The sequence below is a fragment of the Podarcis pityusensis genome, assembly GCF_964106645.2.
Source record: "Podarcis pityusensis genome assembly, chromosome: 4".
Classification (NCBI taxonomy): Eukaryota; Metazoa; Chordata; class Lepidosauria; order Squamata; family Lacertidae; genus Podarcis; species Podarcis pityusensis.
The window spans coordinates 80,771,374-80,797,397 of record NC_138027.1 but is presented as its reverse complement, the minus strand read 5'-3'; the positions used below and the strand labels follow the sequence as shown (position 1 = coordinate 80,797,397).

At 39.9% G+C, this 26,024-nt stretch overlaps 1 protein-coding gene across 1 annotated transcript; it reads right to left on the bottom strand.

Annotated features, from left to right (window-relative positions):
• Positions 1 to 550: 550 nt before the first annotated feature.
• Positions 551 to 25,932, bottom strand: ANKRD10 (ankyrin repeat domain 10). The gene is made up of 6 exons (XM_081003192.1): positions 25,577 to 25,932; positions 20,002 to 20,154; positions 18,844 to 18,935; positions 6,640 to 6,875; positions 5,292 to 5,387; positions 551 to 2,202 (listed from the first exon to the last, which is right to left on the bottom strand). The coding sequence occupies exons 1-6, from the start codon at positions 25,775 to 25,777 to the stop codon at positions 1,745 to 1,747; spliced, it is 1,236 nt and encodes a 411-aa protein (XP_080859318.1). The 5' UTR covers positions 25,778 to 25,932; the 3' UTR covers positions 551 to 1,744.
• Between the last annotated feature and the right edge of the window lie 92 nt (positions 25,933 to 26,024).

The following is a 26,024-nucleotide window of genomic DNA, read 5'->3' as shown; positions in this document are numbered from 1 at the left end:
TCTTACATGTGTGCCATGCTAATAGGATTTCAGTATTAAATTAATGTGGGAAACTGCAATTATCCAAATAGATTCTCAGATTGAGTGTGTATGTTTATACATGTTTTAAGTCCCAAGTATACAGGATGACTTTTCGCTAGTGAACCACGTTGAAGCCTGTATGCCTTAACATTGTCACACTATGTTTTATTTCAGTTTTGTCCCTTACTATGCTGTGTAGTATTTCGCCTCATAATGGGGGTTTCTGTGGTTTTTCATTTTTCTCCCCTTGATAAATGCTAAATGCACCCATCGTGCTCCTGAATTGTGAGAAACAGCAAAATCAGAGGTTGAATTAAATTTTATCCAGGACTAAAAAAACCTCCAAAATGCTATCTGCCTCATCCTTCCAGTAGGAGGCTCCACCCCTATGAGGAATGTCCCCTAGCAACATCTGGCAAAATTCTAATATACTGTTCACTTAATGTCACTGCATATTGAAAAGCTCTGACAGCCAAATGACAGACGTAAGACAGATACTGCTGCTGCACAAAAACACTAAACTAAAATGCAAGGTGGAGTCTGCTTGTTTATTTTAAATTCAGTTTGTAAAGGTCCCTTTAGAAACGAAAAGATACAAGCACATGTTAAGCACACAGTTTGCTTTTAGTTCAACACTTTCTTCATCCATCAATTTTACCCCAAATCACAAAAGTAATATTACAAAGCTTTCGCAGTGCACGTTTACATATTCTGCATATACATCTATTCACTCTTCAAACAATGCATTTCCATTGAATTTGGCTTAAAAAACAACAACACAGCCCCTACATCAGGCTGGAAATATATAACATTTTAAAGCAATGTGTTTTTCCTCTTAAAAAAAGAAAAATATATTCATGTTATACGAGTAACAAAACATGAAGCTGAAATATATTGACCAGACAACATTTCAACGAGTAACAGGTTTTTTTTAATAATTCACATACATAGTAAAAAGGTGCCATCATGCCATTCTGTGAGCTATGGTAAAATAGCATGCATATCTGCAGCAAAGCAAAAGGAAAAAGTGCCCCATTTCTGCCTTCAGTTGTATACTAGGAATCAGTTTTGTGAACTTTATAATACAAAAAGTAACCATTTTTTTAAAAAAAAGCAGCAACCCAAATATAACTATGAAACAAAACGTCTCAAGAACTATACAACCACTACTTACTGCATTTATAAGTAGTTCATTTATTAACTTATTAAAAGAAAAGCCACTCCTTTTGAGAAGCGAGGCAACAGATTGCGTCAAATGCTTTTACTGTCACCACCCACTCCTTGCATAGTCATAGCTGGCAGAGAGATTGCTTACCATAGTCTCAACAGAAATATCTTAAATTAGAGAATTTGTACTTTCCTAATATCAAAAATGAGATTCTTGCCACAAAGTTTAGTTTTAAAAGAGCTTAATTAAAGAGAAAAACGAAAGTTCTAAAGTACAGTGTTTATAAGCGTAGGGAAAAAAGTACAAAACTAGAACTCGTCATAAAAAAGACCAAACATTCCATTGAAAAAGCACCTATTCGTAGAACTAATGGATTCTGTGCATGCAAAACTAGAAGCGTAAGGCTATCAAGTGTCAAATTCCCTTAAACAACATGTAAAAACTGTTACTTGCTGCATCCTTCAGATTATACTGCCCCCCCCAGGCAAATTACATTGCTTAGTAGTATTTTTCCAAAATATGTTCCGACACCCACAAAATATGGTATTGACAACTTTAGGAACCGTGATAGAGATACATTGTACCCAAGACAGTATTATCATATTTCTGTGCAACTTTAACAGAATTGGAATGTTCAACAACGCTGTTAAGTTCAGGAATACTTTCGGCAGTGTCCCCGAAACCATGGTAATGTCCGTAGTGCAATGTATCTCCGAGATCATCCACCCATGATGGCCTGCTTGAAACAAGGCTACTTGGGCTTCCATTCAGATGCAAAGAGCCACACATTTCAGAAGAGCCGTTTACAACCTTCTCTGGTTCCTCAACACTATTGCCCACATTGACTGTATGTTTATTAGCAGAGGCTAGTGTATTAGGTGCTATCAGTGTTAGGCATTCTTCGTGCCTGGCACTCATTCCATTGAGCTGAGCTGGGGAAGTGAAGTCCAAATGTCCATTGACGATATGTCCATTTGTCAATGCATTCAATATGGAGTTACTGCAATTCATATCTGCGTCAAGAAATAGACCCGTCACCACAAGTTGACTTGATCAAAATAAAAGCTCTCTTCCATTTTATTGCAGTTTTATTAAAATATTTCCAAATTAAGGTCAAAACAAACCCAGTGCAGCCTCATGCTTTAGGCAATTATAGTTTACTAATACACCTTAGAAACAGAGGTGTCTGGTAAAACATTTTATAAACAAAATTTCTGTACAAGGTGTAATTAAAATTTACTTAATGCTGCTCCAGCTAAACTAAGCTCAAAATGTTAATCTGTTAAGATCACAATCCTGCACATGCACTTCCTTGAAGACAATGGAATTTATTTTTAAGTTAAGATGCATAGGAGTTGTATGTAAGTACATTTCTAACAGTTATGAAAGGGATCATACAAAACTGCAAGCAATATTTTGGACAATCGGAGAAAGAATAGGTTAGATGTACTTCTTAACTAGAATATAAAACTCCCTACTATGAAATACAAACTAAACGTGTGAGTAGTCTGGAATTTCAAAGCATTAAAGGTTAAGCCAATATTAATTAACTCTGCCTTATTAAATTTCAGGTGAGCACACAGTAAAGCAGGCATATCAAAAGCCTTATGCAAATGCAAGAATGATTATGCAACATGTCTTAAGAGCAAAACTTATTTTATATCAATTTTATATTTAATATTAGATACAGAATAAATCTATGTTCTTCCTTAGAGTGGAATTTCAAGTCGGTACAACCCTGCTGCAAAAACGCCATGAATGGCCACAGCAAAATGTATAGAGATCTAGTGTTTTTAAAATTTTTCGCAACAAGCCAATGGTCTCTTTTCTCATTACTTGTTAGTGCAAAATAATAGTTTTCTGTAAACATTATCTCATTAGTTATATTTCTTTTTTAAAGAGAAGGTTTATATGTAATGGGACTAGAAGCAGTAGGACATAAAAATATCAATTTGGCAAAAATAAATTAAATCACCAAGATAAAATATTCTCTTACATGTAAAAAAAGGCATTTCTGTGTTTGACAAGTCAGTATTTTACATGGATTCTAGGGATGATCTTTGGGCACATGCAGAAGTTCATGAAAAAAATGAAGGTGTTTTTGCCTCATAACTCAATTTCAGCCCTGTTTTGGCAAAATGCCATATTCTAGCAATATTATCCCCCCCCCCCACACACACAAAAAAAATCATTCAGTGTATTAGAAAAAGGGAAGCATTATTTGGCATACCAGTATTTTATATCAGTATGTTTAAAAGAGGGCAGCATCTGTTAGCAGAATGGAGGAGGAAGAATTTTTTGTGATTCCCCAGTTCTCTACAGCAGATGTGGGGGGACTTTATTAGATACCATGCAAAATCGTTGGGCACTATCCAGTTGTGACTGTCAGCTAGCAGAAATGCTCATACAATGAACTTTCCCTTCTTCTCCTTCCCCTGCAGCCATCCAAATTTGCTTTAGAGAGTTGGGGGACACTCAAACAGATTGTGGGATGGGGAGGACAGCAAGGGGAAATCTGTTCCAGCAACAATGAGCATCATCCATTAATTCAAATATAATGGAAACAACTCAAGTTGTTACGTAAGTTACTTAACAGCCTTGACTCAACAAAAACCGCCTCATTAAAGTTTGTGTAAGATTCACGTAGGCGTGTTTCTAATGACAATATAAACACTTACGTTGAATTTACTGGGACAACACAATGTGAGAAGTTACAATTAATTTTCTATTTAAAAAGCAGTATCAAGGGTCATTAGATTCTGCCCCCTTCCATTTTATACAGCAATGACTATAACCCAATCCACTTTATGTTCCTATGCACCAGAGATGAGAAATATTTTCTCCAGAACGAATGTGCACATTAACAGATGCAAAAGTGCATCAATAAGTCATTTAAAATATAGAACTACCACCAGTCTGAAGTTTTAACAGATCTGGGCTGATCCAGATTGTTGTGTGGAGCATAAAAAACATACTCTAAGAGAATAGTGTGCGCAATCATCTCCATTCATCTCAGTGGAAGCTGAAGCAGCTCTGCACATTGTATGCTCTTTGCATGCATTTGGCAGCTTTCTCCACTGAAGTGACTGAGGAAGCCCTTAGGAGAAGAGATGTGTTTTCATGCATTTCCAGCAGCCCTTGAAATGGGAAGAGTGACTAATGACTGGGCTTCAACAAAACGAGTATGAATAGGATTTTCTTCATGGGTTGCAAATAGTAACTTAAGCCCCAAAGCATCCATTAACTATCAATTTAGCTGAATACTAACAATAAAACCAAGACATAGATATCAGGTTGGATCCCTCAGTCCACTGTGGGAGCTTTAACAGCCCTCCCCCCAATGTTCCAAGGGACAGGGGACCCTGCTAAATAGGACAGGTTGTGGTACACCCCTCCAGGTAAAATCTGAAAACCAGATGGAGGCACTAGGTTTTGGGATTCCTCTCCCCTCTGCACCACATTCAGGAGGGCCCCTGACACTCAGTGGGGCACTTTAAGGGTACTGTCATGAGCAAGACTCATTAGACATGCTTGCCCCTGGACCCATCCCGTTGCTTTAACGCACTCAGGCTACCTTCGAAGCAAAACTGGTAGCATTCGCCAAGCTAAATTTACAATCCTATACACTGATCAGATGATTATTAAGGCAGTGCAATCAGCTTTACCTTTTTTAATTACAATAAATAATTGCTGCATTAATCAAATGCTGAATATTCTTCCAAGAAGCAAGTAGGATCACCTCTGATCAAGGCACAAGGCATGCAGGTCTCTAGACAGGAACAACCACAAGATCATCTATCTGGATCTGTCATCAACATCTTCCCTCATATCTTACATTTTCTACAAAACTGATAATCTTGCTATTTTAAAATGTCTTATAAAGGTTATTTTAGCAACGCAAATAAGTTTTAAGACTTTGGGACATGTGCGGTAAGATTAAGTTAGAGATAATATGCATACTGATTCTTGCAACGACAAGGAGTCTGCATTGCAGAAACTGTGTATATTTCAATCTCTTTGGGTCCAATAGAACCACTCTTCTGCATGGTATCTTCAACCATTTGAATGCTGTTGTGGTTAACAGGAAACTGTCCACTCCCACCTGATATAACAGGAAATTCTCTATCAACATGCATATTGTCAGCATCATCTTCAGTTCCTCCATTTATCACAGATATCAGACCACCAAAACTTTGACCTGTTTAGGAAAGAATGATTTAAACTGGTGAATATTTCTTATTTAACTACAGTAACATTTTATAGGTGGAATTTAATGCTAGGCCTACTCAGACCAGCCCCTTCAAAAGTAACAAACACCCCATGGACTTCAGTAAGTCTACTGGACGAAACCATATCTTTAACAACTGTAAAGGTAAAGGGTAAAAGGACCCCTGACCATTAGGTTCAGTCATGGCCAACTCTGGGGTTGCGGCGCTCATCTCGCTTTATTGGCCGAGGGAGCCAGCGTACAGCTTCCAGGTCATGGGGCCAGCATGACTAAGCCACTTCTGGTGAACCAGAGCAGCGCACAGAAACGCCGTTTACCTTCCCGCCGGAGCAGTACCTATTTATCTACTTGCACTTTGACGTGCTTTCAAACTGCTAGGTTGGCAGGAGCAGGGACCAAGCAACGGAAGCTCACCCCGTCACAGGGATTCAAACCGCCAACCTTCTGATCGGCAAGTCCTAGGCTCTGTGGTTTAACCCACAGCACCACCCACGTCCCTTTAACAACTGTAGTTAGCATATTTAAGATAACTCACAGGGAAAAGTAAATTGGACAGGAACATTTTGAGACAGTTTCATTGGCATGGTTGAAAATAGTTCTAAGTTCATACAAGTTTCTTTACACAACAGTGGACCACATGGCACAGGAGACCGCAGTCTACATTCTGTACAGCAACTGCATCACAGGGCACGCACAGCATCTGGTTTTATGTTTTTAAGAGAGGAGAAAAGGATGCGGGAAAATAAGAGTTCTTCTGTAGACAGAGATTTGGGTTGTGTCTGTTGCTGCAACACTGGGGTTTCACTGGTAAAAGGGACTTGTTTCCTCTCCTTCCCCTATATGCTGACCCGCCCCCATCTGCTTGAGGGTTCCCCAACTAGATTTGAGGACAAATGGGGGGCAGGGCTGGAGGAAAGAAGTTCCATTGTGCAAACAGAAATCTCTTGTGACTGTAGAGCTGCCACCTCCAAACTTTTTTTAGCCAAGAACATTTCTCGGAGTAGTTGAAAGGGAACCGAGTTGGGGGGGGGGCAAACCCTTCAGTACACGCACATATTGCGAGCTTCAGAAGTCTCCTGAATGAGCTCTGTGCAGGTGCTGAACCCACATGTGTGAGTGCACAGAGACCACAAAGAACCACCATGGTTTTCCCTTAGGAATGAATTGGGCCTCTGCATTCAAACTACTTTCAAGCAAAAGTGACAGAAACCCAATGCCTCACCTTCAGTCCGAGCTTTCTTCATTCCAACACTGTTCATATCTTCAAAGGATCGTTTTCGACTTATGCCTCTATCGAGGAGACTGGGGCTGGTATTCTGATGGGCCCCGTTTAAAGTGCCATTGCTATAGAAATGGTTCAGCGGGCAGTTCTGGAGGTTCAAGAGCAACTGAGCACATTCCTGGAAGCCCTGGGTTTGTGCAAGATCTGCTGCTGTCTGGCCACTGGCATTTCTCAAGCTGCACAATACAAATATATTGAATTATACCCCATAATAAACATAACCTGGTGGTTGCTGCTGATTCTACTAAGGTGATGAAAATTTTGCAAATTCCCATTAAGGGTTTTAAATTATCAAATGTTATATTATGTAACTAATCCCTTAGCACATATCTGTATTCTAAACAAAGTTTGGGAAGCAGTACAATTAAGTATCATGTGACACAAAAAGTAAAAGCTTCCTATTTAAATGTCTGAAAAGGCTAAAATTTCTTGCCTATGGTCTGAAGTATCTGAGCGCTTACACAAACTTCAGACTCTTAATTCAACTCGTCTTATACTAATTTATTTGATAAAATTAATTATCTGAACAAAATACTCGAGAAAACTGTTATAGAATAGTTGTCCATGGCATTCTAGAATCTAACACCACAAAAATACATCGCCGTTCTTCCTAATCATAAAAACTAGGTATGCACGTGCAATAAATTCTTTACATATATATCCACATATAGTGCTTTATTTTGCTATTGTGTTTTTTATTAAGCTCACCGCTTATTTCAAAATTTGTGACATCATAAGTAGTAATATATTATTCACTATTTTAGCCCATGATCATGGGTACAGAAAAGATTTATTAGTCTCTGAACTTCTAAAACTGAAAGATGGTAAGACAGATGCAGTTTAAGTTGAGGAATTCATGATTTGCCTTTACAATAAAAAATATTGACATAGTTTCTGTCTCTCTCACACATACTCTAAAGGACAATAAAGTAGTAATGAACAAAATAGCACAAAAGAATAGCAAGGAAATATTCCCTAGGAAGTCCAGGAAGAGCCAAATACTTGTAATGATGCATGAGTTTCTTTTTTAGCTATGTAGCTAATGATCTGTGAATAGGTAGATGGACCAATGAAGGAAGATTTCAGTGAAAGAATGTAGTTTATTTGCTAGATGAAGTTAATTAATTCAGTATATAGCATGTATTTCGACAATGAACCATCTAGTGTGTGTCTGAACAAAAAAAAAAGTTTTTTAACAAATGGGGCAAGCTATCTGAACATAGATGAGGGTTGGCATAGGGTTCAATAGAATCCACTTTCCTCACTCCACTTGCTCTCTCCAGTCCTGAGTTCCAATGGGACTGCTTGGGCAGACCTCCCCTCAAAGGACTTGGCAGCTCAACTCCTTCCTAGGCCTGAAAGTTACTTGGGCCGCTGGGAGGAGGAAAGAGGGCTCAGAATCCCAATCATCTATTACACACAAAACTGTGACTGGAGGGGCAGTGTTGGATTATTGTCATCACGTTATGGATAACCTGGAGGCAGCAAACTGCCAAAATGGCAACAAGACATAGCCAATATAGGTCCAGGAATGTGTGACTCCACAGCAGAACAAGATACCCCATTTGCCATGGGTCTGACTTTCTACTTCAGTCCCCAAGCCTCCATGCCTCTTTTAAAGCTGTATTGAAAGCTCCAAATATGAAGCAAATAAATGGTGGGAAGATAGAATCGATAAAGTGGAAACTCATAGTTTTTAAGAGTGAAGATTATTAAGAATATTAAATCTCAAGGATTCAACCTTAGGGAATTTCCCTGAAAAAAAAGAACAAGAGGAGTGTACAATTTTGTGAAGGACATTTTATAAAGCAAAATGTCACCCATTCAGAGTGGCAAATAAAAGCTAACCCAGGGCCCAGACTACCACATGCTAAAGCTTGGAATAACAGGAGCAAGGGAAAAAGAAGAGAAGAAATTGCGTAGCTTTTTCAGAAGAAAGCTGTTCTAGTTTTCTATTCACCAAAGCCACTAAATTTAAAGGGGAGGTATGTGTGAGATCTAATTAAGACTTTCTCAAAGCTTCCTTTTCTTATAAACACCTAGAGACTTTCATGTTTTCTGTTAAGGAAGTAATATCTGATGAAAGCAATAAGCTTAAAAGTAGTATCTGGGAATTCTGAGAAAGGCAGTTGCAAGGATCAGCAAGAGGATCTTCAAGAACAGAATGGCACAGAAGTTTATTTGCCCCAATCCCAAGAATTAAGGCAGCTTTTATTATTTCAAACCTACCCAAAGAAAATATGAATATGAACATAAGGAAATACTGCATGTTAAAAGAGTGATTGATTTGATCTATAATCTTGGCCCTCTAACAAAGAAGCAAATGCACTCACACTGTATTGTGAACTTGATCACTTGGTATACAGATTAACCTGCTAGTGCAAAAAATCTAGATCATTAACTTGTAGCAGGCCTTGAGACCTACTAAAATACATAACTTTGCGTTACGAAAAAAAGGTCAAAGTCAAAAGAGTCTTCCTGTTCATTTTTGAAAAATGGTCCTGCAAAATGATTCCCTTTTTGCTATCATTCTCATTCAATCCTATGATACACCTGGTTGGCTTCCCTCAATATGGTTTTTTACGTGAAACGAATCATAACTGGTAGTATCACATAACGCTGGAACTAATTTGAGCTTTAAACCAGAAAGGAAAAGATACTTAAGCAAGAGCACAAAGGTTTTATTCATCAAGAATAATTCATGAAATAGAATCAAAGTCAGAAAAAACAGAAATCAAGCCCTATTGAAATGTTGCACCTAGATGGCCCTTCTACCCCTCATGAAATAGTGCAAGCCTGCGAAGACAATATACAAAGATCAACATGTGAGATTGCAAGCGAGCACAGAAGTTAGACTTGTCCTGCTGATATTAACTTCTGTTGCTGCTGTTGCAATAAGAGATGGTTATATGCTTTAAAAAAACAAAACAAAACCAGACCTATAATCTTGGATGGTGGGAATAGAAGCTCTCTAATCTAGGGTGGCATAGGACATATTCAAGAGTTTACCGAGATAAAAACAGGAATACTAAAGTTCAGAGGTGGGGGGGGGGCAAGAACTGTGTCCTTCCAAATGCAAAAGGTCAGTTTGAACAAAATTAGTAATCCAAATGCTTTTGTCGTGAGGTATCTGAATGTACATATAATTATACATGATTAAACTTCATCTGAGTTAAATTCTTTATCTTCTGACCTTTAACAGTGATGTACATGTATACCTTTGTTTGTAGTACTAAGGGTAACATTCATAGTAGATTTCTCCCCCTTTGTCTCATCCATTTTCCTCTTGGGCAATGTGCTGCTTCCAGAATCTTCATTACTACTGATTAGTCTTGACAAGGAGTCTTCTCATCTGTGGATCTCACTCTTCTTGTTTTGAGTTTCCATTTAGCTATGTCACCATGACATCCATTCTAGGGCCATGATTCATTTGAGACTGTTGTAATATTATAAACCAACTATTAAAGGATGGCAGTGATGCAGCATACAATCTTTAAGTATAAATATATTGCAATCTTGCCATTAAGATTCATGGGCATATCAGACTCCAATTGATCAGTCATCAAGTAGATATTCCTTCACTACAATAGGAATTTCAACCTAATCCTAAATGCAAAGTTAACTTTCACTGCAGGAATCTCAAGTGCCAGGAGATTGCTCTCTGTCAGATATATATATAACTACTGCTTGTTTTCAATAATGTGACCTAAGGAAAAGGGTAGCCCATCCTATACATGTGGTCAGATAATCAATTTTTCAAGATAATTCCAATAGGATGAACTGATTTAATGGGGGGAAATACAGAGAGCAAACACTTAAGAGCATCAACCTAATTTTTTTTAATCACCTTGCTAATTACAATCATTGAGGCATGATTCAAATTTCCAAAAAGTATCCCTAGGAAGTTTATAAACATACAAATGTGATAGGGGGTCTACTGAGTTAATTTTCCGAGTTGACAAAAGGAAACTTGCCCCTATTCTTTTCTTCCTTGCAATTTTGCATCTGACTTACTGGGTGGAGGGGAGGGAAAGGGGAATTGAATACCACTCGCATCCTGAATGTATCATCCACTTATAATGTCACATACTTTGAACAAAACACAGGCCTACTTAAAACTCTTAAGAAAGGGGGGGGGTTAAAAAGGTTTTTTTAAATTAAAAAAACCCCTAAACTGGGGTGATTGCCACTTTATCTGTAGCTTAAAATGTTTCGTCATTAATGCCATGAGACAATCTTAAGAAAATAAAACCTCAATTCTTAATGTAATATGCCCATTTAAAAATAATCAAACTTAATATATTGTTAGTTTACTTTTTTTTTAATAAAACTGTAATTAGGGTAAGCAAAAGCATGCAAATCTATATATGCTATATCTGAATTCCTAGATTAGCATTAAAACCAATCACCGCAACAAATACCTCAACAGTATGCCTTGTGTGCAGAAAGGAAGCGATACTGAACATTCAATGCCACAACTGTAAGGTTTTCGGAGAAGCACCTGTGGCAGTTTCAGCAGTTTCTATATGGAATGCTCCCCCTTTCTAGGATTACTTGAAAAAATCAAGTCAATTCGAATTACGTAGCTGTAAAACATTGACATGTGTAGTTTTTATAGTTTCAGAATCTTCTCTTTGATTTAAAAAAAAAACGGGCAATGGTGCATAAAACAGGAAACTTACATCATAAGGGATCACATATTTGCAGGCAACATTAAGATTAAAAGTTATATTAACATACATAAAGTGCAGTAGCACATAATTATTATTAAGCCATCATCATGTGACCACCTTAACAATGAGACAGAGCGCCTGACTCAAGCACGGACTCTCAAGCACGGATTTTCATCCTGAAGCCCATTGTAATTCTGTCAGTTCTCTGAAATGTAAACATGATATGTACTAGAAACAAATTGTCAATTCATGGCTTCCGTTACTTTAAATTTTGGTAAATTGCATGTAAAGAGAATTACCAACTATGCCTACACGAAAAAAGTAGCTAATACATGGGATTAAAGAATAAAACTCTTGCTACAGCACTGCAGAAGTGAACAAGTTTTTTTTCCATAGGCTCCTCAGACCCCAGCCTAAGACCATTAAAGCATTAAATAAATAATAATAATAATAATAATAATAATAAGATAAAGAAGCTAAACTGAAAGTTTTAACCCTTTGGCATCCAAAAATAGAAAGTACAACAGAATGATCTTGAAACTGTGGCGAATAACAAGAGACCAATTGGGGAAAACTTCACTTAAAGAGTTACTGCAGAAATGTACTGCAAACATACATAATTATGGTGCCATGTTTTCATTTCACATTAAATAACTTATCTATATTTTTTCAGCATGAGGATTATTATATTTCTTCTTTGCTTCCGTACTTTGCTTTACAAAGATCTTCAAGTTCTGATATTGAATACACAGATATGGCTAACTGCTCACCACTATGTTCTCCCTGCTTCCTTCTTGTAACATATCTTAGTCTAAGAGCCTTCAGAAGTTTCCTTCACTGTTGCCATAAAGTTGAAATAAGACTGCAGACAGAATTTTAAACTGTGTTTTCTTAAGAAAGGCATTTCCCCCCCTCAGTCAGAAACGGAGCACAAAGCTGGGTAAAGTAACATTGACTAGTCCTAATAAATGTATTTCCCTCCAATTCCAATATTCCTGAACTTGTTCTCTCCAAAGTTGTATATGCAGTGTTTTTAACTACTCCTGTACAAAAGGGGAAAGAGATTCCTAATTATTTTCGTCTGCCACTCTCCTATAATATAACTGAAATCACGGAGCTGACAAGAATTGACGTGCTCAGGTTCCCCACAAAATAAAAAAGACGGGCTTTTGGCCCACTAGTATGTTACCCTGAATCAGCTATAATTTACTATTTTTGTAAGTTTGCACTTTCTGTGTAACCTAAGTGTTATTATATTATATGCTTAGGATTGAAGAATAAACAAAAAAACCCCAACAACTACAAGGTTCCCCTTTCTTGTGGGATTTTACAAGTACTTACAGTACTTCAATATGATGAAGAAACATCCAAGGAGTGTATTAAATGAGACAAATCAATAGTTTTTTCAGGTGGCAATATCAAACATAGCCAAAACACAAGCACTGTTAAATCTTGACAAAGTGACTACAGAAACAAGAAGTCTTACATTATGTAAAGCAAGATGCTGTTCAATTCAGTCCCCTTAGGAATTATTTTGAAGCATTCTGGATTTGTAAAATGTCATTTACAAATAGACTGAAAGGAAAATACAGAAGATGACCCTGAATGTTGCATTTACTCTTTATAAAAGCTACTGTGCATTTTGGATCCGAGAGCTATCCTTCTCTTACCAGATAGCAAGCTTTAAATAACCAAAGTTAGGTAAAGGTAAAGATACCCCTGACCGTTAGGTCCAGTCGCGGACGACTCTGGGGTTGCGGGGCTCATCTCACTTTACTGGCCAAGGGAGCCGGCGTACAGTTTCCAGGTCATGTGGCCAGCATGACTAAGACGCTTCTGGCGAACCAGAGCAGCGCACGGAAACGCCGTTTGCCTTCCTGCTGGAGCGGTACCTATTTATCTACCTGCACTTTTTGGCATGCTTTTGAACTGCTAGGTTGGCAGGAGCTGGGACCGAGCAACGGGAGCTCACCCCGTCGCGGGGATTTGAACTGCCAACCTTCTGATCGGCAAGCCCCACGCTCTATAGTAGCTAAAATGCAATTTCTAAAAAAACCTAATATCCAGGCAAAAATTTAACAGGTTGCCTTTTACAGTGCGCTGGAATGTGTACGTTGAATAAATATTAATAAGACACTGCCCTTCTGAATTAAATGTGGTCTATGGAACTGGATGTTAAGTAACAACACTGCTCATGTCTACTTTTACAAACGAAACAAGAGGAAAAATTACAAACATTTCTCATCTTCCTACCAAAATATATTACAACCTGCAGGTATAGTGTATTCATGCTTTGCATGTAGAGACAGAAGACAATCTTGAGACTTCATAAAATCATATGTAAAGTGAAGATATAATTGGGAAAATAAAGAATGGCTTGGATTCCACGGGAGCCCCATGAAATATATATTGTGAATGCTTACAGAACCAACCTCTGGTAAGCAGAATGATGGAAACTGGCTGCATATGCTTCTCTTCCCTACAAACCAATACAAAAGCTGATACATTGAGGAAGAGAATCGAGATCATGGATTCTATGGGTGAACACAGAAGAATGGTGGGATGCACCAGCTAGGGAACCCCCAAGTGAAGAAGGCTCAAGCTCAGGGATTGGTGGTGGGAGGATGATGAGTGGTCAGAGGGAGAAGACTGGGAGGTGGTGGTGTCAGAAGCTGAAAAGCTAACAGGGTTCAGTGAACAGGGAAAGTTTGTTGCAGAGAGAAGTTCAGAATCAGAAGCAGGAGAGGAGGGAAGCCAAGAGCCAGAGATGAGTTGGGCTGGTGAAGAAGCCAGAGTGCCTCTCCCTCCTGCTGTGAAAGCCCTTCCCTCAATCTCCCAAGACCAGGAATGGTATGAAGGAGGAGGAGAAAAGACAGGTGCACCCGGAGAATCTCAGATTGCTTGGGATGGACCTGGTCGAGGAGCCTTAGGCAGTTTGGGAAGGTGGGGACACAACTGCTTCACCTACTGAGAAGAGCTGCTGTGCTCATTAGGCATGGCTCCTCTGAGCAGACCTTGTTTCTGGCTTATTCTTGACAGCTGATGTAATTTAAGTCCTGCCACATCCATCAAAAAGGGGAAACGTCACTTTTGTTCTAATTACTTTGCTAACACTAGGCACACTGTTCAGTTTATAAATGTAGATTAAAAGATTGGGGACCCTGAATCTAATTATGGTCCTAAATCTTCACTTGTAATGGAACAAATAGTGCACATTTCTGCCTTCTATTTAATAGAAATGAAACTTGTTAGTCAGCTTCATAGCAAAAGAACTGTAACGAGCCAGCAGTATTTTGCAGACCACAGTGATTCCTATTTGGTCTTGGACTCAATCTTGTGGTTGGCAAAGCCCACTCCAGCTAGTTGTGAACACATGAACTTTTCAATGAAAGATACTACATTCATGACTCTAGAATTCTGTGTAGAAAGAAATCTTAAATCTAATTTGTATTGTTACAATTACGTAGCTGCAGGTTTTATATTTAGATGCAAGCTGGTTGCTTTCCATGAGTATGGGTGGTGCTTTGGCATTAGGTAGAAATTGTGGGTTGGGGTACTCTCCCCTTGGATTCCTGTTCTGCGAGACCCCTTTGGATTCTCCTGTGAGACTATGGGAACCTGTTGTCATATATATATGCACACAGGTTAGGGTGTTTCTTCTTCCTCCCTGGGATACCCAAGAGTTGAGCCAATTCATCCTGTCTCATCTCTACCATCTTTGTGCTAAAACCTAAAAGCTGTTAACAAAGCGCGGTTCACAAAGGAAAACTTGTGATTCCAATAGTCCTTCGTCAGAAATTTATAATGCAGCTCAACTGAACTGTTGCAGCTCTGAAGTAGTCTACATAGATGAAGCAATCCTTCAATTACCTTGAAGTACTTGAAGATGTGGTGAACAGAAGATATATTGTAGTTATAATTAAAAGAATTTAGACACCGTCTTTCATTTCTAGAAGAAATACAAGATGTAAGAACCTTGACAGAAACTGCAGGAAAGTGATGAGAGATCTTCTCCTGTTTAATGCTACATACACTCAGTTACCTACAGACACATACTTCAGCTATGTTATAAAAATGTAGATTTAAAAAATATATTTTTATTGACTTTCACTGATGTTACACTAGAAAGGCAAAAGAAAACATGGCACCAAAATTGTACATGCGCTGGTACAAGATTAAATATGTAAAATGCACAAATATTTGTCATTATGCAGTTCTCAACTCAAGTCACTTTATGTATCCACATTAAAAAGTTACACCTCAAACCTTTTATTTATATGAGGACATTAGGACCACCTGCGTCCCTTCTTCTCGTGTCCATGAACACTGAACCAAAGTTAAAGGAGCAACCATGTTTATATCTGTTGGGTATACAGTGCACAGAATATGCTCCAGCTAAAATGAGAAGGTAAAATCCAACAAAACACATCAAAATATTTTCCACTGGGGTACACAACTCAAGGGATCCAACTTCAGCATTAGGGAAAGCAACACTTTCTTATTTTAATCCCCTTATTTCAGAATTGCTAGGTGTTTTTTATTTTTTTTAAAATAGGGATTGATTAAAAGTTTCAGGCTAAGAGCCTTCCATTCCCAATTAAACTGGCAAAAATGTTATTAGTAAAACATAAAAATGCTAAAGCAAGCAAAATAGTCATGCTTTAAAACAGTATTTCAATTATGAAATGTCACTGTAACGTGAATTTAACATTACAAGATTTCTCACCATGAAAAAGAGAATGAAGCCTTGGATGGGTGTTCATTTCAGGCACAAGGGTGGATGTGCATTACTGTATTCTATTTTTAATCCACGTTTCCAAAATGACAGATTTATATATCTGCCTATGCAAACAAAGTTATATGAAGATACTAGAAATGCATTTTGTCCAATCTTTTTTTAAAATGTCAATATTTTAGGTATGGTTAAAACTAAGCTCCATAGAAAACCAAGGTCAAATTCAGTGGACGGATTCTACTGATATATCATAATACAATTTACACATTGCAAAAGCTATTTTGAATAGCATTACTGAATATTTGTGATCAGAACAAAGTTAGGCAAGACAAAAAAGTATGGAGTGTGTTATTTTTTAAAACTCACTTATTATCTTGTGCAACATGACCACCTTTTAAACTTCAGTTTTCAAAGCAGATACCTATATTGCCAATTACCTTGCAGTAACTAATGAGAACATCTTTATTTTCAACATCTAGATCTGAAAACTAGAACTGAGAACTGAAACTCTCATATCGTTCTAGTAGTGCTCATGAGTTTTTTCAACCACCCGCCTATGTATAGCTCCTTATATGCCCAACACGAATCTTGCTTACGTAATGCCTGGCATGTTTATGATACTATACAAATGGTTTGCATTACTACTGCCACAACAAAAGCAAATTGAAATGTTCGCAGGTAGATCAGTAAATTTATTATTATGACAGTAGGCATCAAATTAATGTTTGATTAAAAAAATGGCTGCTTTGCATATTTGGAAGTTTTAGTACTTTCAGATATCACATTATTGAAACAATTTAATTCCATATGTTCCCATGCTTGCCAAACACAAGGCTGGTTGTTACCAAACACCATTGTTCTAAAGAACTGCTCCCTGAGATGAGCAGGTGTGTACATATATAAACCAGCATGTAGGAAACTCAAGGTGCTTTGTACTAAGGGGTCACCAATGGTCAAAACCCAGACAGAATGAACATATATTCTGTGACAAAAGGGGATAGAAAATTGGAGCCTGGAATGATTTTTAAAAATTAATCTACTGAGTAACCTTACAGTAATTGAGTCTCATGTCTTATCTGTTGAGGTTCTTTTAGACCCCCAAGGATTTATCGTGTTCTAAAACTAAAACAGCACAGAAAGGAAGAAGGGTAACTAAGCTTGTGTTAGAAAATCTACTTTTTAAATAAATCATTTGGTAAGAACAGACACTTTGCTCATACTCAAAAGTTACTTGCATGTTGCCATTTATCACAAATCACTGATGATTTGATAACTGGGGACCGAGTGTTGAAATTCCTGCATTGCAGAGGGTTGGACTAGATGACCCTTGGGGTCCCTTCCACCTCTACAATTCTATGATTCTATGGAGTCAAGATTGTGGCCCTAATGGAGAAACCAACAAAGGAAAAAGCCAGAGAAAAGCTAAATGTATTAAGTTGGCACGAACAATGAGTGCTCTGCTTGCTATGTAATGTCTGAAAGTACAGCAAATATAAATATTTAACAGCAACTATACTCTGAAACACAGTCCTTACAAAATACAGTAATGTTACTTTATATAGGTCTTATTTTATTTTCCCCAAGAATTACTTCAAACAACTTATCTTGCACAGTAAGTTCTATATCTTCCTGCTATCTCCATTTTTTTATTGTCAGGTTTTCTATTTAAGATAAATTTTTGTCCTCCATTTGAGATGTGGCTCTATTTAGGCATCCGCATTTGAAAACTTCAGTAGAATATTTCATGTTTTAAAAAGGGTATAGACCGGGGGGGGGGGGGGGGGGGAGAAAACTTACCAAGTTTCAGGTAAGACCAAAGATTTTGGACAGGTCTAAAGATTTTATTAGAATAATTCAATGGAAGACCTAGGAGATATATACACTTTTTGAGCAAGACCATTATGTTGAATAACTTATAAAATGTGTAAGAGGATTTAAGGTATCTCTCTATTGAGTTTCAGTATTAGCCGATTTAATAAATGGAAACCAAAGGGTTAAACAAGCACCAAACTCTTATTGTACTAAAAGGAAAGTTTATACTTCAGATTAAGATACAAAGTACTATTTAAATACTAAAACTAGCTGTAAGAGAAAAAGCTAACATCATTTATATTATAAGCCATACAGCTTATACTCAACAGTTCTAGTGAACAGTGCATCCAATTTGTCCATGCGGTATGTTGCCATTGTTTGTGAGATTTTCTGAATGTTTTGAAGAACACAGTACCTTTAAAGAAAAAGTTAAAAGTGCAAGAACAGAACTTACTATGAAACACTACCAATCCTACTAATGTGCATACCTAAAATTCTATTCTAACAAAAAACTAATTGGTCTGTCATATTTTAAATATAGCTATAGGCTCTTAAATACTTAATAGCTTATTCTACAAAGTGCAATTAATAGTGTTAACTTAAAAATGCACTCTTTCATGGATGACAGACATTGATTTCACTTTTGGCTGCAATGCTATGCACACTTGCATGGGAGTACAAGGCCACTGAATACAGTGGAACTTACTTCTGAGTAAATGTGTATAGGATTGCACGGTAAAATGTGTAAAGTTACAAGACATGTTAAAGGTACAATACTTAGCATAATTCAACATGTCTAATTGAAATCATCTCCATTAGTTAGTTGCCTGTTGTTCTGCGTTTCTCAGTTAATACCTAAGTTTACTGCTCTATGTTAGTTAACTAGACACACAACTACTCAAAATATCTCCAAACCTTACTTACTCTATTTGAGCTCCGTGAGCCACAAGGGCACTTATGGACTCCATACTACCAGACCGGGCTGCTTTGTGAATAGGAGTTTCACCACCATAATCCTGGGGGGAAATATATAGCAGATTAATACAAAATATGTATAGGTTAAGCTAAGAATTCTTGGACTGAAGACAAAAAATGGGTAATGACAAATTAGCAAAGCGACTTGGACTGACTATAGGACAGATGTGCAAATATTTGACCAGAGGCAGGTAGAATATGAGTCATGTAGACCTCCAAAGATTATTAACTACATATCATCAACCCCCAGCTGATACGGCCTATGATGACTATTTTTTTAATACCTGAAAAGCAGTATATATATTTAAACAATACGTAAATAAAACTACTGCTTCAAAGAGCTCCAGGTGTCTTGAAGCATCAACTTCCTACCACATATTTTGGACAAGCTAAAATTTCCACCTCTCTCTGTCTTGACAGCACCACAGTTTGCATGTCAAATGAAGAGGATAAAAGACACTTTAATTCACTGGGGTCACCTGTACCTCAAAAGTGAGGCAGCTGGAGCACCTCCAAGCTACAAACCTGATCCTTTAGAGCAGTGATGGTCAAACTTGGCCCTCCAGCTGTTTTGGGACAACAATTCCCATCATCCCTGACCACTGGTCCTGTTAGCTAGGGATGATGGGAGTTGTAGTCCCCAAACAGCTAGAGGGCAAAGTTTGGCCATCACTGCTTTAGAGGAAGTGAAACCCCATCCAAAACAAGTTGAAGATCATGAGAATATTGCCCATTCACAATATCTTTATTTTGTCTAGACTGAGTCTCTATTTCAGCCCTCATCCAGTCCATAACCATGGACTGTAGTAGTTTACAACACCACTGTGTCACATGGATATGAAGTAAAAGGATGTGTATAGCTTGGTGTCATCTGCAGATTGATGACACCTCAGCCCATGCCAGATAACATGTCCTAACCATTTGATGCCGGTATTGAATGGCACAGGAGATGACAACCATGGGCTGGTGCAGTAATGATCCCCAGCATCACCTTCTGAAATAGGTCATTCAAGCAGGAGCAAATCCACAGAGACAGCTTATCCAGGATACTGAAATACCTCTCTTAAGGATATATTCAAACAACGTGAGTCACAAACTTATCAATACCTGTTTGTTTATGTTGGCTCCTGATTGAATTAACCAGATGAGGCACTGAGGATGTCCTCCGAAAGCAGCAATATGGGCTGGTGTTTGGGCATGACGTGTTGTACAGGCATTAACAGTAGCTCCCGCTCTCACTAACTGCATTAAACAGTCCAGCTTTAGAAAGAAACAAAGAACAGAAAAAGCACATGTTTAATTATACACATCACTGTATTAACCTGGTGTCATATAAATAGCTCATTGTCTTAACCTGATATCACATAAACTGTTAAAAGAATCTGTGGCCAATTCCTGTTCACCATAAAGCTTCTCAGATATAAAAATAAGCCATGGTTTTTCATTACAAGAACATAACATAAAATATATACCCTAAGTTGCTATAAGTTTGCATGTGAAATCAGACTATTTTACGTATTTATGAAATTTACAGAGGAATTCTATACATGTTTACTCAAAAGCAATATTACTCCCAGGAAAGAGTTGAAAAGGTTGCCACCAAGGAGGGGCTCAGTAAAAACAGTAGCCACAGAATACTCATTTCCAAACTAGATAAAAGGTCACCAAGAGAAGGCAATATTTGAATGAGCATTTTTTAAAGCCAAAAGAATGCAAATATATATGTAGGCAGATATATATGAAAGGAAATGAGAAATTACCAAATATTGTTTTTGTGTTTGATTATGGTGTGTATGTTAGTTTTAATGCTATTGAAATTCCCCTAGGGCCAGGGGTGGGAAGCTAGATCTGGCTGGTAGGACAGAACCTTATTCCTCATACCGCTTGTGGGCCAAACTTGACAGGGGTTTTTTTTTGGGGGGGGGGGAACGACACCTGTCAATCATTGAACGGCACATCATCAGGTGATGGCAGCACTTCAAAGAGTTGAGCAGAGCTATCTGGAGCTGACTTCTGCAGAAAAATTGAACTTGAACTGAGCACCTACCAACTGGCAGTGCTCAGTTCCAGCTCCACTTGGCTGTACTATTGAATTCATCATGTGGAAGTTAGCAGTGCTGCAGATTCCAGGAAGCTAGAAGTGAGCATCTGCCAGCTGGTATGTGCTTAGGTGAGAGACTCAGTAGCACAGCTGATTCCAGCTGGGTTGCTCTCACTGCCAAGAAGCTGGCTACACTTTGGCAAGGGAGGCTTGCTGTCACTGCCAATCAGGAACACACTTTAAGTCTCCCAGTTGTGCACTGGGAGCCACATCTGCACCTACCCCTCATCCAACATCACATATAACATCAGGTGTGTTCTAGGGTAATAAAAGACATTCTAAACAATAATTTGAGCCTGCCAATTCTTCAAAGAACATCAAGTCCGTTTCTACCATTTTCCACGCTTCATAGGTTGGTCTTGTCTGCTTTGTTAGTGCCATCTTTGCTTTTTTTCCCACACTGCAGAAACTGAAGCAATGCAAAAAGAGCCAAACACGAACCATTATGGACAGACATTTGATTTCTCCTTTTAATCAAGAGTAATTTGATTGCCATTATACTTAAGGTACTTTCTAAATGAAGTGTATGTTAACACTAATACATATCGAACCTGCCCTTCATCATAATGGATCCCAGGGCATGTTGATTTCTAACTAATGCTATCAGAGCCTGGAGTGTGTGTGTGATCCACTACAACTACACAAACCTTTTATAGGACTGTATGCTCTTTCGAAAAGGGTGGGCAGAAACATGGGGGGGGGGGTACTGTTCTTTGTACATAAGCAACCAAGACCAGTTATTCAATGATTAAATACATAAAACTTTTCAGAAAAAGTAGACCAATGGTTATTGGACAGGTTCATAGTTTCCTTTAAAATGTACATTTAAAAAACCTGCACATGTGCAGCAGATAAAAGTTTTAATAACTACAGCCTATGAGCAAATTGCAAAGACTTCTAGTCTCTGGTACAAAATATAGTTAATACATTTAGAAGTAGAATCTGCAACAGAATGCTACTGCATATTATAACCTTCTGAAAGCCTGCAGCTGACACAGCAATTTGGGCCTGCATTGGGCTCAATGCTATAATGCAGGGGTCAGCAAACCTTTTCCACAGGAGGCCGAACCACTGTCCCTCAGACCTTGTGGGAGGCCGGACTATATTTTGGAAAACAACAACAACAACAACCCGACCCAACCCTCCCTTCTCCACAGCACTGGACGAGCCCCAGTGGCTGCTTACCTGTGCCTTGCGGGCGGCAGGGGCTGGGGGTGGCGGAGGGATGAGTGGCGGGATGATGAGCAGTGCAAAAGGGCTGGCTCTGTAGAGGGGCTGCTTAAAATGGCGCTCAGCCATCTGCAGCTCAACAAAGCCCAGCCCCCTTCCTTCTCTAGGCAGGGCGGGGAGAAGCCAGGTGGGTGGAGGGAGGAGGCACCACTGCGGTGTGTGTGAGGGGGTGGGAATGGCGCAGCCTGAATGATCAGAATCCCCACGTCCGCAATTCCCGGACTGTCCGCAGGCCAGATCCAGAAGGTAATTGGGCTGGATCTGGCCCCTGGCCCTTAGTTTGCTGACCCATGCCATAATGTGATTGTAGTGGGGGCTGGCTTCAGATCCAGCAGATCCCCCTGTAGGGCTCAACACCCCCCCCATGGTCCATTGTCAGTCTTTTTGTAGGCTGTCTAAACATTCCACTGGTGGCACTTTTACCTGCCTTTGTGTTCTGCAGGCAGAAATGGGAACTCCATGCCACTAGAATGATGGCAGTGTCACTTCACAGGCAGAGGCCGGAAGGCCTGGCTGAGGGACTCCTCTACCCAATCCAACCCATCCCTGCCTGGTGCAGAAGGGGTTTCAGTTGCACTGTTATTATAATAAGCCCTATTAAAATCTATTTTTATCCACCCTACTTTGGGGGAAAGTAATTTAGTAAACACATACTTTGCTTTGGTATGCAAACTGATAATTGTTGCCAGTTAGTGCTGTTAACATGTTTCCAAATAAGATTACAAAGAAATGTCTTACACAGGGAGTAATTAGGCTAAAAGCACGACATACTGTTTATTTCCTCTTATTTATTTATTTATTTGCTACTACTTCATATACCATCCTTTTCCGAGGTTGATAGGGCAGTTTACAATACAAAAACACAAAAGTATGTTACATAGCAACAAACAAAAACGCGCTCTCCCCCCCCCCCCCCATTGAAAGAACATACATACATTAATTCAACAAAGGCCTAGGAGAAGACAAATGTTTTTGCCTGGTGCCTAATAATATCCTAGGGTTTCATCTTCTTGGCAAACACTAGAAGATGACAAAATGAGAGATGAGGAAAAAGAAACATTACAAGAGTGGGAGAAAGGAAACAGAAGCTGCAATAATTTAGGAGCAGAAACTTGGCATGCTGTGTCAGTTTATAAAGTTGTCTGTACTTGCTTACACTCACAAAGGAATTTTATTTTTAACGACTGACTATTCTTTGGGTTGCATCCAACTAAATTCTACTAAGAGTAGTAGGCCCACAGAAAATAGTTATATGTTTTGATAGGGCTCTACAGAAAAATGTATCAGAACCATAGAAAACGCTGATACCGCTAAGAAAACCAGTGTACATGAAAGAATCCTGATTACGTTAATCTTCATCCACTATCAGAGGATCATTTCGCAGTAAGATTTATTGTTGCCAAACATAGGCAGAGTCAGAACACTCCCTTTCTTTTAGGACTGAACAACTTTGATGCCATAACAAATACATCAGTGTCAGAGCAAACTGCGTAGGTGTTCAAGAACTTGAACATCACAGGTGGCTGACAAGAGTTTTTAATAACAAGTGGCAAACCAAAGTGGAAAGGTGAGATTAGGTTTTTACAATGAACACAAGAGCACCTCTAACCAATCCCATGGGTAGCACAAAGGATAACTACTGGAAAACAGGCAGAAGTGGAATCTAGCAGTGGGTGTAGTTCTGCTCTCTCTAAGATAAGAGAGGAAGGAGGTCAACTGTGATTCAGAATTCGGGTAGCCAGACGTAGACAACGGCAACACTCCTTTAATAGTTGTGTAGAACTTGCTGAGATCTCTTCCACGCAATTATCCCAAGGCGCAGGGGCCCTCTCCTCTTCTGAATTTGATTCAACAGGGGAGGATTTTGTAATCCAACATTTGATGGAAATGGGCAGAATATGGAAAGAAGGTTGCCACTATAGCTCTGTTGTACTAGGGCAAACACCACAGCTCTGCATAGCAACCAAAGACCATGCACAAATAAATACTGGACAAGTATGACATATAGGTGGGGAACCACTGCAGCCCTTCAGATGATGCTGGAGTCCAACTTCCATCAGCTTCAGCCAGCAAGGCTAAGGGTTAGAAATGGTGGGAACTGTAGTACAGCAGCATCAAGGGAAGACTTGCAACAATAAAAGTGGGAAGTTGTGTATAATAATCAAAGAACCACAAATACTTTTATGTGTTCCTGGCTTGCTTACATTATCGGGTTCAAGAAGGGAGGAAAGTGGCTGAAGCAACCAAATGTGAGCGTTCACTAACCATCCTGAACAGGAATACTCCGGATCCATAGCAGCTTCTTACTAGTAACTTACAACGCTAATGGGAACGCCTGCTTCACCCAGGGGAAAAAAACACCTCCGTCCCCTTGACAGCAAGATATGTAGCAATGGGCTTAAGAGTGTTGTTCTTAGGCGTTCCCTTAGGTACAGAGAGTTCATGCCTTACTACATCTCTCAGTGCTTTCTATTCTCTTTCAAAATGTGGGGGGTTTTGGGGGGGGGTTATTGCGTTGTTGTTTTTATTGTGATTATATGTAATGTATGTTGTGGTTTTATATTTTAATTTTGTTCTGTGAACCGCCCACCTCCGGGTATAGGGCGGTATATACATTTAATAAATAATAAGTATTCGAAGCCACAGCTGAGGCTCCTGCACAGCAGGGGCGGGGTTGGACTAGATGACCGTGTTGTGGGGTTTCTCTTCCAACTCCACGATCCGACGCTCCCCCCCCCCGGAAGGTTAAATATATAAGCCTCGAGAGCCACAGATTCGCAAAGCGCCGGCTGAGGCAAAAGGCCGGGTAGAAACGCTTCACGCTCCCGAGGCTGCCGCCTACGAGGTCGCTCAGAGAGCGCCGAATAACAGGCTAATGCTGCTCGCCTCCGGGATTTGCTAATTCATCGCTCTCGGCTCGTTATTATTTAAAAATATAAAAGGGGGGGGAAACCCACACAGGCCGGCTAACGGCGCCGCCTCGCCTGCGCTGACAGACCGCGAGCAAGTGCCGCGCGCCACTCCCCCCTTCCCAAGGCACCTTCTTATCCCTCTCCAATACCACCCCGAGAGGAAGTTAACGGCGTGGGAGCGTTTTTGGTTTTATTTTTTTTAATTATTATTATTATTATTCTAACAAAGACACGAGCGCGCGCGGAATGGCGGCAACCGCGAACAAGGCGCGAACAAGGCGGGAGAAGCGCTCTAAGATGGCGCCGGCGCGCGCCCACCGGCCGTTGCTGCTCGCCAGCAGCTCGAGGCATAGAACTCCAGCCCCGCGCGCGCGACGGCCTGGCGCCGCCTGAGGAAACGGTCCCCCTGTCTCTGGTCTCTCTCTCCCCCCCGCCATACCTTTCCGAACTGCGCGGCCCAGTGGATGGGCATCCACCCGTAGAAGGAGTCCTCGGCTGCCAGGTTCTCTCGGGGAGCGCTCTGCAAGAGGCAGCACAAAGCCGGCAGGTCCCCGTCGCGGCAGGCGCGATGCAGAGGGAAGCGCAGAGTCAGCAGCTCCTCGCTGGAGAAACCCGCCTCCGGGCCGGATCCCAGCGACATGGCGGCGGCGGTGCTTGAGCCACGGGAGAACCGAAGGCGCCCGGCGAAAGAAGGCGGGTGGTGGCGAGGTAGAAGCCGCCGTGCAAACAGCCCCGCCGACTGCCGCCGCTGCTGTGTGGAAGCCGTGAACACAAAGGAAGCGAGGCGGGCCTGAAGGGGCTCCGCCCCCTACGAGAGGCGGGCGCTTTGGCCAGGCCCCGACGGCGCGGCGCTAGTGGGCCTTCTGCGCGCTGAGTGGAAGAAGCCT